General features: G+C 44.6%; 1 protein-coding gene across 5 annotated transcripts in view; it reads left to right on the top strand.

Annotated features, from left to right (window-relative positions):
• Dmc1 (DNA meiotic recombinase 1) overlaps positions 1 to 2,223 on the top strand; it is a 43,663-nt gene extending 41,440 nt beyond the window's left edge. For all 5 annotated transcript variants that reach the window (NR_103477.1, XM_006520407.3, XM_006520408.3 and 2 more), the window contains one exon: positions 1,138 to 2,223. Coding sequence is in view for 4 of the 5 variants with exons in the window: in XM_006520407.3 (XP_006520470.1) it covers positions 1,138 to 1,207 (70 nt within the window). In the remaining variant the exon portion in view is untranslated. The remainder of the gene's footprint in view (positions 1 to 1,137) is intronic.
• Positions 2,224 to 16,501: the final 14,278 nt, after the last annotated feature.

Here is a 16,501-nt window from a genome sequence, read left to right as displayed (position 1 = left end):
TGCTCAGTTGGGGAGGCAAGAGGGTGAGTAGTTTAGTGCCAGCCTGAGCTACATAGTAAATAAATAAATAAAAAGTAAGTAATCCTAACACTCAGTAGGCAGAGGTCGGAGGCCAGCCTGAACTACATGGAGAGTGCCAGGACAGCCAGAAATACATAGAGTGACCCTGTCTCAAAAAAAAAAAAAAAAAAAAAAAAAAAACCTTAAATAACAAAAGGGCTGGGAGTGTAGCGAGGTGAGAGATCACTTGTCTGTCATGTCCAAGACTCTGAGGTCAGTGTCCAGCACTACACACAGAGAGAGCAAAATGTTACCAGCTTCTCAGCTGACTACCCAGTGTCCACATAGCTCGTCCTCCTTCCTCAGCTCCATCTTCCTTTCTCCACAAGACTTGCCTTTTCCCTTACCCCACTGATTCAGTGTGGATCACTCGGATGACTCCTCATCAATTAATGAAAATTAATAAGGTTTTTAAACTAAATCAAAAGAAAACTCAAAGTATGTTTAGACAAACATGTTTAGTCAAATAGGGAATGAAGAAATGAATTAATTGATCAAAAATTAGCCAGTCTCCACAGTTCAGTACTAATGGTAGGTGCTCCAACTTCACAAGTTCTGGTTCTCTGACGAGAGCTGCACTACTTGCAGTTAATGACAACACAGAATGCATAGAGCCCTTACCCAACAAGAACCAGGAAGCTGAAGGACAAGCTGGACAACCAGCTTTTCCCTGCGGGCGCTCAGAACTTGCCTGCTTTATTTCAAAGCCCTTTTCAGCTTTCCCTTTGTTGGCAAAGCCTGACTAAAGCTGCACCCCAAAGGAGTCAGACAGGCCCCACAGGACCTGTACACAGCCTCAAACTATCCTGATAAAACACCCAGTTTATCCCCATTTGCCTGTTTCCAAGTTTGGGAGTAATTTTTCTTGACATTCAAACCCTTATATATAGAAGTTGTTTAACAATGTTTGCGAGGGTTGATAACTCTGCTAGGTAAGCTCGGTAGGCACATTTAGCTGCACCCGCACTGCAGCGTCTCTGGAGACTCAGACTGATGGGAACGTGATGAATGTGACATGTGCACAGTATTTTTAGAAACAGAGCTTTTTATAAACTTCTGTTCCCTTGTATTCTGTAGCCCCGAGATGCCTGAAAATGAAGCCACCTTCGCAATAACCGCTGGAGGGATCGGGGATGCCAAGGAGTAGGTGGGGAATTGGTACAGACTGCTTCTTGCTGCTTATTAGGGGCTGGAGAAGTGGGAAGCAGCCTTGAATTTACATCTTGAAATAAGAGTTTGTTTTTTTCCCCAAGTGTTATTAAAAGAAAGTCAGCAAAAGCGATGTGAAGCTTATATTTATCTTAAAAGTTCCTTCCTGATATGCAACCAACTATATATATATACTGCATGTTGATTCAGAAATATGCATACATATTCTTGAATTACTTGATAGACACATATGCATAAATGTGCCTGTCAGGTATTGGGGAAGGGGTACCCAGTGCCCTTCCTTCTGCCTACTAAAGTAAGCCATTGAGCACACAGAAATTCAAAGGAGCTCAGATATGTATCATCTTCCCCACAACCCCCCAACCCCAGACTTCTCATCCAGCATTTCTTGGGGCATAGCACCAATGACTATGGTGCTGGGACTGAGAACTGGGTGCTGTTCCCCAAGAGAGCTCATGTGAGGTGAAAGCTTGGAGTATACATGAGCTGTTTGTAATCACCCTGGTGGCCTTCACATGCATCTTTACAATAAGAGGAGAGAAACATTAAGCCAACTTTTCAATCATCTGATATGTCAAGTTGAAATGACTTTTAAAAAATGTGTTATGATAATTGGGCATGGTGGTGCACACTTGTAATCTCAATATTTGGGAGGCCTAGGTAGCTTTAGCTACCATGCCCAATTATCAAAACTGGCCTGGGCGATATGACACTATCCAAAAATGGTATGTTTTTATGTTTTGAGTGGAGAATTCAAAGTTGTTGTTTTTTTAATTTTAGAGCTAATATAAATGTAAAATCTATAGCTGAGACATCAAAGAATTTGTGAAAGAACATTGTTTTTGAGTGTGTGTGATTGTCAAAAATAAAATCTAGTTTTCAAAATATAAGACTATTTAAAAATTAAAATACTAATATATAATTGCTACAGGTGATCTTTTATATTGTGTTAACTAAAATGAAAATCCAAAAAGTAAAGTATTTACTACTAAAGGTTTTTGATTCTGCATTCAGTCATTTACTGGTTAGCTCTTAGATGGTCCATGCTAATAGACAAGGAGTGGGTCCTGCCCCAAGGAGCAGCACACTGGAGAAGGGACCAGTGCTCAGGAAAATGAGAGAGCGAATGGTGAGGATTTGGATTGACCCTAATGCATGAAGTCCTAATGCAGGGGAGGAAGGGCATAGACCACAGAGGCCTGAGGGCTCCCTGGGGCAGCAGAAAGCTGGGTCCTGGGAGGCAGAGCCCTTCCGCCTTTTTCTCCTGTAAAACCACAGAAGTGGCTCCTCTGAATAAAGCAGGAACAGAAACATCTAGGAACAGGTGTTCTACATTCTGCAAATTCACTTAAATCATTTTACCAGCAAGTACTGAAGCATTGTTTTGTTCTAGGAAAGGAATTTGTTACTAAAGGCACTTAAAAACAAAAAGCAAAAAACTTTCTTGAGCTGGAGAAGTAGCTCAGAGATTAAGAGTGCTTACTGCTCTTCCAGAGGTCCTGAGTTCAATCCCCAGCAACCACATGGTGGCTCACAACCATCTATAATGAGATTTGGTGCCCTCTTCTGGTGTGCAGGCATATATGCAGGCAGAACACTGTATACATAATAAATAATCTTTAAAAAGAACTTTCTGGCCCTTTTATTTTGGCTTCTGTTTGTTTTTCAAGACAGAGTTTCTCTGTGTAACATCCCTGGCTGTCCTGAAACTCCCTTTGTAGACCACGCTGTTCTCAAACTCATAGTGATCCTCCTGCCTCTGTCTCCCAAATGCTGACATGAAAGGGATATACCACTTCTCCCCACATATTTTGGCATTTTAAATTTTTTCTAGCTCAGCAGTGGGCAGTGGGGTCAGAAACCAGTGCTCAACATAAAGGCCTGACATTCTGGGAGGAGACTTTGTTTCATTATGGCATGCTGCTCAGACCAGAATCCTTTTATTGGGCTATGATGTGTCCTGCTTGGGAAAACAGAAACTGGACCTGTGGAGATAGAAGAAAAACTAAAGTTTGGGGTCAACTTTATGGGAACTCAGCAAACCTTGTAGGTGTTTGGGCCAGCGATGGGTATATTTTGAGCTGTTCTAAACCAGGATTTACTTTGTCGCTGTGACAAAGCAAAGTGGGTTCTGTCATTTTCCTTCCAGAGTTTAGAAAGAGGTCTGGCCCCCTATTTTAGAGGGTATGGAGCAGTTGTAGAAACAGAGAAAACAATTTGTCATGTAAAAATATCTTCTATTCACCTGGTGTAATTGTCTCTGAGATTACTGCCTCCATCTGCTAACCTAGGTCTAGTCCTGGAAGCTTCTAGCTTCTGTACAATCTAATCTAGACCCGGAAAGTTTTCAGCCTCTGAGACTTACTGCTGAGTAAGTGCATCATTTCTAGTTCTTTCTGAGCTCTGGCTGGCTGGTCAACTCAGCTGTTCTGGCTCCAACTCCTCTCCATGGTAACTGATTCAATCTGGCTTCTCTCAGTCTCTCCTTGGCCTCAAACTAACTCTAGCAATCTGTTCTAATCTGGCTCCTTCTTGTTCTCTGTGTCATTCTGTCTTCACCTTTGTCTACTTGTTCTCTCTTCAATCTGTCTCTGTAACACTCTCCCAGTAAAACTGCCTCCTCCCTCCCTCTGTGCAGCTCCCTCCTACACTGCCCCTCTTTCCTCTCTCGTGAGAGCTGGGCTTATCCTATCCTGTCAAATCTTTCTCTGATTCATCACTTTGTCTGCCACAGTTGGACATTACTTTCAAACACGGCGCTTCCTACTACAAACTAACTTTGCCATCACTGTTTGGGATTTAAAGGTGTGTACTAAGGGTGTGTCTGTATTCCAGTCAGAGGGATTAAAGCTGTGTGCTAAGTAAGAGCTGAGGCACACCACAACTAGAAACAGGTTTTTCCAGTAAACAACATAATCTCAATGTTTACAGTATGAGCAAATATCCTGCAACAGTCAACACTCCTGATTGCAATCCACAGAAACTCAAACTAGCATGAACATATCAAGAAATTCATTGTCTCAGAGAACTGAAAAGCTAGCTGAAGAGGTGACTTCTGTCGCCATTGGTGCCCAGATCGCAAATGTGTTTTCAGGACATGAACCTGCCACTTCACCTGATCTATTGCCTTCAGGCTACTAATGTTCTGCCACATGCTGTCCCCTACAAGGTGGCCAAGGTGCCCGATGGAGCTCCAGGGTGCTCTCCCACCAGGTCAGAACACCCAATAGAGAAATCAGGCCTTTCCTTCACCATCATTCATCCTGTGAAGACTTTGTGAAACACTACATATTTCAGAGCTTGCAAGAAGCTTTAAGACTTGGCCACCACTGGATTTGGTAGGCTCAAGGCAGGCACATGCATGGCTTTTGTAGTGAAAAAGATGACTGATTTCAGGCTCTCATTGGGAGATATGGAAAAGCAGCTGGGACAGTCATCTGGTGGAAGCACAGAGAACGGGTACAGGAATAACACTGGCATAAGGGGAGATGTGGGGCAATTACAATGACCCAGCTGAAACAGTGTCTTACTTTATGTTTTATCTCTGTGAAAAGATACCATGGCCAAGGCAACTCTTACAAAGGACAGCATTTAATTGGGGCTGGCTTACTGGTTCTGAGGTTCAGTCCATTATCATCATGGCAGGAAACAGCAGTGTCCAGGCAGTCATGATGCTAGAGAAGCTGAGAGTTCTACATCTTGTTCTGAAGGCAAACAGAAGACTGGCTTCTAGGCAGCTAGGAGGAAAGTCTCAAAGCCCACCCCCACAGTGACACACTTCTCCAACAAGGCCACACCTCCTAGTAGTGCCACTCCTTGGGCCAAGCATATTTAAACCATCACAGATGGTAACACATGCAGCCAGGCTAGGGTGTAGCTCAGTAGTACAGCACCTACCTACCATGCTCAAGACCCTTCCAGACAAAATGTCAGAGTTGGTGTAAGATGAGCTATAAAGAGAGGGGGATGGTAGTTCACAGCTGACTGTTGACAGTGTGCTCCAAGAGGAAGAACAAAGTTTTCATCAAGGGAAGGAGAAGGGTGAAGCTCTGCACTTACACCTGAAAAGGTCATTGAGTGAGGTGCTAAGACTCTGCTAACAATTACCACTGAGGTATATAGCTTATCCGAAGAGCACCTACCTCAAAAGTACAGGGCCTTGGGTTTAATCCTCAGCACTTTGAAAAAGAAAATAAAGCCGGGCGTGGTGGCACAGGCCTCTAATCCCAGCACTTGGGAGGCAAAGGCAGGCAGATTTCTGAGTTCGAGGCCAGCCTGATCTACAGAGTGAGTTCCAGGACAGCCAGGGCAACACAGAGAAACCCTGTCTCGAAAAACCAAAAAAAAAAAAAAAAAAGAAAGAAAGAAAAAGAAAATAAATCCACCAAAGTACTACACACTGAAGCCAGAGAAGGTGTTAAGAAAAATGTATTGTCTCTAGCCAGATGAGGGGTGCATGCCATTTGTCTCAGGAGACAGAGGCAACTCTGTGAGTTGGAGGCCAGCAAAGTCTAAATGGTAATTTCCAGGCTAGCCAAGACTACATAAGGTATCCTGGGACAAAAACAAGTAAATAAATATTTCATTTATAATTTATTTAAATATCATCTAAATAACTTTATGTTATAATTTATTTCATTTATTATTATATATTATACTGCATTGTGTTGAATTATAATTATACTAATTATATTCTATTATATATTAACATATATGTATAATATAGTATAAATATAATACACAATTGTAGTATGTAATGTAATTATTGTTTATGATAAATTATAATTTATATGTTTACTTTTAGTTTTTGAGACAGGGTTTCTCTGTATCACTGGCTGTCCTGGAACTCGCTCTGTAAACAGAATGGCCTCGAACTCAGAGATCCGCTTGCCTTTGCCTCCCAAGTGCTGGGATTAAAGGCGTGTGCCACCACTGCCCAACAAAAATAAATAAATAAGTTCACTTCTCCCCAGCTCATACAGTCTATTTTGGGAATAGGATACTGGGTGGCAGAGCTAAGGATGATGGCAGGAGTTAAAGGCACCTGGATTCTGTGACTGCTGGTCAGCGGTAGTGCCCGTGCACAGAGCAGGCTGTTCCTGCTGCTAGGCTGGTGTTCTCTGCCTCCTGACTGCAGCATAGCCAAGCTGCATCCATTCCCATGCTGATGCTCCAGCCTCCTGCCAACCCCCTGACCCTTCATGTCCTTCTGACAAGGTTCCCTATGTTTCAGTTGGCAGGAATTGGAGCCTAGTACTTGATGTCTAGAGTCCCAACCAAGGCCCAAGCAGGGTAACTCCACAGTGCTGCTTCCAGGCAGTAGAAGGGGGCCAACCAGCCTTTAGTCCCAGCACTTGGGGGGCAGAGGCAGGCGGATTTCTGAATTCAAGGCCAGCCTGGTCTACAGAGTGAGTTCCAGGACAGCCACGGCTATACAGAGAAACCCTGTCTCGAAAAAAACATTAAAAAGAAAAAAAAGAAGGGGGCTAACCAGCAAGGCTTGCCTAACATTTTCAGGTGGGAGGTCTCAAGATTCACTGTCCATGGTGTTCTCTCCTGCAGTGGCAATACAGTAAACAGAAAGTTGCAGAAGTTAGTATTAGCCTATTAGTTGGGATTTTACTTGGTTGAATAGAAAAGAAAAATCTCAAAATGATAGTGTCTTATATAAAATTTAGGTTTATCACATGCTCCACTATGTTCATAGCAGCCTTATTTATAATAGCCAGAATCTGGAAAGAACCCAGATGTCCCTCAACAGAGGAATGGATACAGAAAATGTGGTACATTTACACAATGGATTACTACTCAGCTATTAAAAACAATGAATTTAGCCAGGCGTGGTGGTGCACGCCTTTAATCCCAGCACTTGGGAGCCAGAGGCAGGCGGATTTCTGTAGGCCAGCCTGGTCTACAAAGTGGGTTCCAGGACAGCCAGGGCTACACAGAGAAACCCTGTCTCGAAAAACCAAAAAAAAAAAAAAAAAAAAAAAAAAAAACAACGAATTTATGAAATTCTTGGGCAAATGGATGTATCTGGAGGATATCATCCTGAGCGAGTGTCTTAGTCAAGGTTTCTATTCCTGCACAAACATCATGACCAAAAAGCAAGTTGGGGAGGAAAGGGTTTATTCAGCTTACATTTCCACATTGCTGTTCATCACTGAAAGAAGTCAGGACTGGAACTCAAGCAGGTCAGGGAGCAGGAGCTGATGCAGAGGCCATAGAGGGATGTTCTTTACTGGCTTGCTTCTCCTGGCTTGCTCAGCCTGCTCTCTTGTAGAACCCAAGACTACCAGCCCAGAGATGGTCCCACCCACAAGGAAGGGGCCTTTCCCCCTTGATCACTAATTGAGAAAATGACTTACAATTGGATCTCATGGAGGCATTTCCTCAACTGAAGCTCCTTTCTCTGTGATAACTCCAGCTTGTGTCAAGTTGACACAAAACTAGCCAGGACAGCAAGGTAACCCAATCACAAAAGAAGTCACTTGATATGCACTCACTGATAACTGGATATTAGCCCAGAAACATAGAACACCCAAGATACAATTTGCAAAACACAAGAAAATCCAAAAGAGGGAAGACCAATGGATGGATACGTCATTCCTCCTTAGAATAGGGAACAAAATACCCTGAAAGGAGTTACAGAGACAAAGTTTGGAGCTAAGACAAAAGGATGGGCTATCCAGAGACTACCCCACCCGAGGATCCATCCTATAATCAGCCACCAAACCCAGACACTATTGCATATACCAGAAAATTTTTCCTGAAGGGACCCTGTTATAGCTGTCTCGTATGAAGCTATGCCAGTGCCTGGCAAATGCAGAAGTGGATGCTCACAGTCATCTATTGGATGGAACACAGGGCCCCCAATGTAGGAGCTAGAGAAAGTACCCAAGAGCTGAAGGGGTCTACAACCCTATAGGTGGAACAACAATATGAACTAAGCAGTACCCCCAGAGATCATGTCTCTAGCTGCACATGTAGCAGAAGATGGCCTAGTTGGACATCATTGGGAAGAGAGGCCCCTTGGTCTTGCAAACTTTATATGCCCCAGTACAGGGAAACGCCAGGGTCAAGAAGTGGGAGTGGGTGGATAGGGGAGCAGGTTGGGGGGGGGGGGTACAGGGAACTTTCAGGATAGCATTTGAAATGTAAATAAAGAAAATATCTAATAAAAAAATTAGGTTTATTTCTCTCATACAGAAAAGAAACATTAGAGCCAAGCACAGGGGCACAAGCCTGTAATCCCAGCACTTGTCTTGAAGCTGAGGCAGAATCACCAATTCCAGACTAGTCTGAGCCATATAACAAGACTAAGCCAGGCATGGTGCACACGACTTTAATCCCAGCACTCAGGAGGCAGAGGCAGGTGGATTTCTGAGTTTGAGGCCAGCCTGGTCTACATAATGAGTTCCAGGACAGCCAGGGCTATACAGAGAAACCCTGTCCCCAAAAAAAAAAAAAAAAAAAAAAAAAAAAAAAAAAAAAAAAAAAAAAGGACTCTACTTAAAACAACAACAAACTAAAAGAGAAGGTAGGCCGAGGCAAAGCGGGCAGACACACTGAAGTGGTTCCAGTCCTTCCTCAGGGCCCAGGCTTCTGTTCTGACCATCTTAGCACTCCATCTAAGGCTGGGACTTCATGTTAGGAGAAGAAAGATAAAAGGGCAAGAGGCAAAATATAGGTTTCTTCCAGCAGTCAGTTCCTAGGAAGCAGCTCTCCTCCCCAGCCTGGTCCTTACATCACATTTGCCACAAACGCTGGGCTTGGTGGCGCACACCTTTAATCCCAGCACTCGGGAGGCAGAGGCAGAGGCAGGCGGATTTCTGAGTTCGAGGCCAACCTGGTCTACAAAATGAGTTGCAGGACAGCCAGGGCTATACAGAGAAACCCTGTCTCGAAAAACAAAACAAAAAACAAACAAACAAAAAAATACATTTGCCACAAACATCTGCAACGTTGCCTTCTGTCCTGGACATTAGGAGGCCCAGCTGCCATTGTTATTAAGGAGAAAGAAACTTGTATTATTTTTTTCTGTGCTCTCTCTCTCTCTCTCTCTCTCTCTGTGTGTGTGTGTGTGTGTGTGTGTGTGTGTGTGTGTGTGTGTGTGTGTTTGTGTCTGTGTGTGTGTGTGTGTGTGTGTGTGTGTGTGTGTGTGTGTGTGTGTAAGTCTAAGGGCAACTTTGCTGAGTTGATTCTCTGCTTCTGCCATTTTCCGTCCTGGGATGAACTCTGGGTTATCAGGACGTAGCTGCAAGCACCTTTATCCACTTAGTCATCTTGCTGGCCGAGAAAAATGGTTATTAGGGAAGCACTGAGCTGCTTACCTTACAGAGCTTCCGATTTTGTGCTGTCCAGGGAGAGCTGTTTGGATGCTCCCCTCCCTTTAGCAGTAGATGAGGGCATCCTTTTTTGTTAGTTAATTTTAATGAGGAAATGTGTCATCTTGCATCAGAAGTCCAAAAGTCAACGGGTTTAGGGTCAAGTGCTTGAGTCCTCTTTATCCACACTGCCCTGGTTTTACTCCCTCAAATTTCCCTTCCTGGTCAAAAGTGGCCATAGCAGTTTCACTATCACATCCTATAGTGTCTGGAGAAAGACAGAAGGGTCTTTTCTTAGAAAGAAACAGCTGCTACAGTACTGCATAGCCAGTGAGGGAGCTGGCTAGAGGGTCTACGATTCTCCTGTACCCGGAAAGTGACCTGGATGATCAAAAAGCTGGGACCTCGCTCTGCAATGCTCTCTCCCTCAGTCATTTAACCCAGAGCAGGTTAAATAGAGTATGCACATACTTATCAAACTTCTGCTGGGCTTCCAGTGGCCTGGGAGATGGTGTGGTAGGGGATATACAAGGCCCTGGAAGTCCCTGGAGTGTGGCTCCTTGCACTAGCTGAGCTGAGCCCTTTTCTGGAATGGAGCTTTTATAGTCCAGAGCCCAGCACAATCGGTCATCTGATGCCCTCTTCTAGGCGTTCTGGGCACTTCACACTTGTGGCAGACATAGATCCAGGTAAATCCCTCAAACACATAAAAATAAACTAAAAAAGGACTGAAGAGATGGCTCAGTGGTTAAGAGCACTGACTGCTCTTCTAGAGGTCCTGCGTTCAATTCTCAGCAATCACACAGTGGCTCAAAACCATCTATAATGGGATCCAATGCCTTCTTCTGGTGTGTCTGAAGATAAGGACCGTGTACTCATATACATAAAATAAATAAAACTTAAGTTATTTCTGGAGCCTCCCAGCTAATATCTTTGGACAAGCGATGTCTCTGACAACTGAAGCTAAGGTGAGTACAACATAAGCTCATGTATATTTGAAGCCCAAGGACTGAGACATTAATTATTGTATGGAGCCAAGGACATCCATACAGGTAAAATCAAACTACTTAGAGCTTTGCCTTCCTTCCATTTTGCTGAGAACATTGAACTAGTTTTTTCCCCCTCTGTTCAGTTTTTAAATAATTCTGTGGTGGAAGGGATTGAACTGAGGTCTTAGGACATTTTAAGCAAGCACTCTATCATTGAGATATACCCTCAATGTGCTGTGTGTGCGCTCTCTCTCTCTCTCTCTCTCTCTCTCACACACACACACACACACACACACACACACACACACACACACACACACACAGAGGATTTTACAATGAACCCCATGCTTGTTAGCTTGGAGCTCTCTACACTCCTGCTTCAACCTCTCCAGTGCTGGTGGAATTTTTAGTCACAGAAAGGTATTTCCTGCTACTTTGACTTCTTTGCTTTTCTAAGTGCCTCTGCACCTGTCACGTAGACACTTCATGACAGAGCCCACAGTGGAGAAATGTTTTCGTCCTTTTTACGTGGGATGGCACGTTGTGCCTAGGGTCATGCAGGAGGAACAACAAATGGCTTTAGACCTGTGGAATTTGGCTCAGTGGTTGGCCACAGCCTCGTGGATGAGCCTCAGTGCGGGATAACCCTGAGGGCTTCATGCTGTTGTGGAGCTCTGCTCTGCCTGTGGCCCTTACATCCCTCTTACTCTAAGAATTGTATGAAAACCCTAAGCTCTGATGTAGGGAACAATCTGAAGTCCAGAAAGACACACTTAATAGTTGAGCTAGGGACCGTCTGTGGTCAGGGAACAAGAACAATGGCAGCACGGGCTGGCGCGACTCTCACTGAGGCTGGCCTGGTGATGATTATACCCATTTTGCCCTCAGCTTCCTGATATGATTAAGAATTGCAAGCCGGGCGTGGTGGCACACACCTTTAATCCCAGCACTTGGGAGGCAGAGGCAGGCGGATTTCTGAGTTCGAGACCAGCCTGGTCTAAAGAGTGAGTTCCAGGACAGCCAGAGGAACACAGAGAAACCCTGTCTAGAAAAACAAACAAACAAACAATCAAACAAAAAAACTTACCTGCTTGCTTACCTTTGTTAATCTATAACAAGCTACTTACTTACAAATGTATGTGGCTTCTTGGAAATAATTTGTTTTCTTTTTTTTTTTTTTTTTTGGTTTTTCAAGACAGGGTTTCTCTGTGTAGCCCTGGCTGTCCTGCAACTCACTTTGCAGACCAGGCTGGCTCGAACTCAGAAATCTGCCTGCCTCTGCCTCCCGAGTGCTGGGATTAAAGGCGTGCACCACCATGCCCGGCCACATTGTACTTTTATATTGCTCGAAAGATTTTGCTGGGATATATGTTATGGAAGAAAAATTTAAGTGTGGGGGCTAGAACATTGTTCCTTCCATCCATCAACTGTGTATATGTATGTATGTGTGTAAGGTTTGTGTAAATGGGGGTTGGAGTTTGCTCCATCAACCAATTATGTGTATATATGTATATGTGTGAAATGCTTGGAGCCTGCTTGCCAGAGCTTTGCTCTTTGTGTATATTTTTGTCTGTAGGTCTGTATGTATGCATTATGTATATATTTGTATGTATGTACCGGACCTGCCTTTTGTTTCATTCACTCAGTGTGTGAGAATGTGTGTGTATGTGCGTGTGTGCGTGTGTGCGTGTGTGCGTGTGTGTGTGTGTGTGTGTGTGTGTGTGTGTAAGAGAGAGAGAGAGAGAGAGAGAGAGAGAGAGAGAGAAAATTTTCTTCCTTTCCTTCTCTTTCTCACGGGCCCCAAAGAGTTAAAAGAGTTCATAGTTTTTCTGATGGCCACAGGGTGTGCCAGCCCCAGTAAATTAAGCTTTGTTCCCTCAGGGAAATGTCTGCTGAGGTGCTTCTAACCTCTGGCTGCCAATTGCAGCAGCCCATTAGGTATCCTGATCCACCCCCATCAGCTGCCCTAAGCACTGACCCCCAACAACTGCCTACCTCCATTTACCCACCACATGGATGACAAAGCTGGTGACTGGCAGTGCCAACCAACATCACAGTCATAGCCATATTGCTATGAGGGAGTTTGTATGAGGGTGCAAGCTGTAAGACTTAGGTTCCCAGAAGTCTCTGCTCGTTTGCCCCTCATGCATTACAGTTTGATGGCACCTGCTTCAGGTCATTGTCTGCAAGCATATCCATCTTTTCAACCTTTTGGGGAATGAACCAGCTCATTAGAAAACCCACACAAGAAGCCAGGAGTGGTGGTGCACACCTTTAATCCCAGTACTGGGGAGGCAGAGGCAGGTGGACCTCTGTGAGTTTGAGGGCAGTCTGAGCTACAGAGTGAGTTCTAGGACAGCCAGGGCTACAATCCTGTCTCTAAAAACCAAAATACCAAACAAACAAAAAAAAAAACCCACCCCACATAAGTCTCATAAAGACAAAAAAAGAGACGCTGTGTTTCACACATAGATAAATTTAATGATGGAACTGCAGAATTATAGAAACCAGATCAAATGTCCATACAGGCTGGGTGGTGGTGGCGCACGCACACCTTTAATCCCAGCACTTGAGAGGCAGAGACAGGCGGATTTCTGAGTTCGAGGCCAGCCTGGTCTACAAAGTGAGTTCCAGGACAGCCAGGGCTACACAGAGAAACCCTGTCTCAAAAAATAAAAAACAAAAAACAAAACAAAACAAAAAAACCCAAATGTTCATACAGAGTATATTCAGCTCACAGCCAAAAATTTTCAACAATAAAACCTTATCATTTTTAATTATGGTAAAAAAGTACATGTCTCCTAGTGGATGAAAGTTGTCTGAGTATGGATTTTTACTGTTACATTCAGACAAAAATATGGACAGAAGGAAAGGTTTGTTGGCAGGGAGAGCCTACAGAGGTAAACAGGAGAAACCATGAATGGAAGGAAGCATCAGTGAGGTGGACTGCTGCTTCCTGAGATTTGCTTCTAGGACAGCATGGTGTCCCGCTGGAGACAAGGAGCAGTGTCTGGAGACAGTGTGTCATCACTGAGGAGAGCCACAGGCATCTAGAGCTCCAAGGTGAGGGCTGCTGCCTTACAGTTCTATGTACTGAATGTGTGATTCCCGATGAGCTGTGTAACCTGGACCTCAGCCTTCTCATCTGTAGAGAGATGTCAGCAGCTAACAATGAATATAATAAGTGAGGCCCTCCCCTAAGTGTAGTCCACTGGCTTTCCCCAGCATCCCGTTAGGAGATCCCTATTGTTTTGTGGGATTAACCGATGAACTAAAATAATGAAAACTCTTAGCACATGCCTCGAACAGTGAGTGCACACAACAGCTGTTTCCTAGATTTAAAGAGGGAGGGGAGGTGGACTGAGCTAAGCACGTTTTCACTAATGCCAAGAGTTTGGTTTCCTTGGTCTCCGACCTCTTTATCGAGTGGAACTCTGTGTTTACAAAAATCCATAAGCTTTGGCACTTGCCAGACGGCTAGTTAGTTCAGAGTGAGCACTATTCTTCCAGAAGACCAGAGTTCAGTTTATAGCACCTACCCTCACAGCAGCTCACACCTGTAACTCCAGTCCTGGAGATCTGACTCCCTCACAAAGACTTGCATGCAGGCAAATGTCAATGCACATAAATTATAGACAGACTTTATCTGGGTGCTGACAGTGCACACTTAGAGGGGGTCGGCATCTCTGGCCTTCATTCTCTAGATGTCTCCCTCCTTTATGTCATGACAGTAAGAAGGCTGGTTACCCAGTTTTTCTTCTTAGGGGTACCGTCTCTGGTTAAAAAGAAGCAAATGCAGAAAAGATGTATTGAATGTGGTTAGATAGGAAAGAAGGGCACAGAAATTCAGTGTATCTTCTCAAAGTAGCCACACTGAATACATTTTCCTTTTTTTTTTTAAATGGGTTTTAATTGTTTTTTTTTTAAAGATTTATTTATTTATTTATTTATTTATTTATTATATGTAAGTACACTGTAGCTGACTTCAGACAATCCAGAAGAGGGCGTCAGATCTTGTTACAGATGGTTGTGAGCCACCATGTGGTTGCTAGGATTTGAACTCCAGACCTTCAGAAGAGCAGTCGGGTGCTCTTACCCACTGAGCCATCTCACCAGCCCACATTTTCCTTTTTAATGATTCATTTGTCCCTTTTGACTTCTTCGGGATGGGTGCCTGTCTTAGTTAGGGTTTTACTGTTGTGAACAGATTCCATGACCAAGGAAACTCTTATAAGGACAACATTTAATTGAGCTGGCTTACAGGTTCAGAGGTTCAGTCCATTATCATCAAGGCAGAGCATGGCAGCATCCAGGCAGCATGGTGCAGGGTGGGCTGAGAGTTCTACATCTCATCTGAAGGCCGCTAGGAGAATACTGACTTCCAGGCAGCTAGGGTGAGAGTCTTAAGCCCACGCCCAAACACAGTGACACACATACTCCAACAGGGCCATACTTCCTAATAGTGCCATTCCCTGTGCCAAGCATGTACAAACCATCACAGTGCCTAACTTGTCTTCTTAGGGTATAGACTGTTAACACCTCCATACATTATCCATTGTCTCCTAGGGAACACCAGGAACCACTCTTAACCTTTGGTTCTCCAACCACCAGCAAATCACTGGCTCCAGCCACACAACTGAACCATTTCTCTCAGCAGTAATAACCTGCACCAAGTCCCACCATTTCCTGCCTGGACTTCAGTACCCAGCCACGTCCAAAGGGTCTCACACTGTAGCTCTGTCTGTCTTACTATGTAGACCAGACTGGCCTAGAACTCAGAGAGACTAAAGAAAAGAGACAGTACACTGGGCCTTCACTAGATTAACTGTTCCTGCCTTAGCTGCCTCTCAGTTGATTCTCTGCACTGCAGTCAAAGGGGTCCTTCTTTATGCCGCTACTTTAAACCAGACATTTTCACCTTCAAGGAAACCAAGCTCTTTAAGTAGCTTCCATCTTCTTGGACTCAGGCTTTGCATAATTGATCTTCCCCCTTGGCAGCAAGGACCTTAGTTGAGACCTCAGCTCAAATGTCATTTGATAGATGGGGGATGCCTTCTGAGAGCACCCGATGTCATCCCGTTTCCTCAACTTGTCTCTAGCCCCTTTCTTGTTTTTGTTTCTTTGGTGTTTGTTGGTTGGTTTTTGAGAGAGGGTTTCTTTGTGTCACCCTGGCTATTCTGGAACTCACTTGGTAGACCAAGCTGGCGTTTAACTCAAGAGATTCACCCACGAGTGCTGGAATTAAAGTATGGCCTTCCCTTTAGTGTTTTTTTGCTGTTGTTCTTGGAGGTGCTGGGTGTTGAATCCAGGGCTTCAGTCACGGTCAGCAAGCACTGTTCCACAGCCTCAACACCATTTTCTTTTCCAAGTCAGCAAAAGTCTAACATACACATTTGTCATCTGTCTCCTCTCCGTCTCTAGAGAATAAAGCTCTGTGCCAAGGAACGTGTTGGATCCCCAGTGTCCCAGCAACTAGCACAATGCCTGGCTCTCCATGGCCGAAGTGACAAATGAACCGTTTCTCAAGACGCCTCTTTACTCTCCTGGCTTTCCTAACCTAAGCAACACTCAGGACATGAGACAAGACTAAGCCTCCAGTCTGCCGGCCTCCATTCTCCGCGGCGGTAGAAATGAGCCTAGAGGTCTCAAGGAACCCAGCAGTTCCACAATTTAGTAAAGCAACTATGTCCAAGTTTGTGTGGCTTGGCAGTGCGCAGGGATGGCGAGCCAAAGAAAGCAATCTAGGAGTTGGGTGGCACCGGCGGCCTAGCCCAGCCTGCCCTCCCCGGATAGGGTTTGCAAATCCTAGCCTGTCAAACCCACCGCTTCTGCAGTGGGGCACCCGGGTAAGGCACCCATTTTCATGGTGGCTAAGGTCCAAGGCGCCCACCTCAGAAAGGACTCTGGGAAGGTGTGGCCTCTGCGTCAACTACGGCCAGAGGAAAAGGTGCCAAC

The sequence above is a fragment of the Mus musculus genome, chromosome 15 (genome assembly GCF_000001635.26).
Source record: "Mus musculus strain C57BL/6J chromosome 15, GRCm38.p6 C57BL/6J".
NCBI lineage: Eukaryota > Metazoa > Chordata > Mammalia > Rodentia > Muridae > Mus > Mus musculus.
The sequence above is the reverse complement of the archived record's forward strand: the minus strand, read 5'-3'. Positions and strand labels throughout refer to the sequence as shown.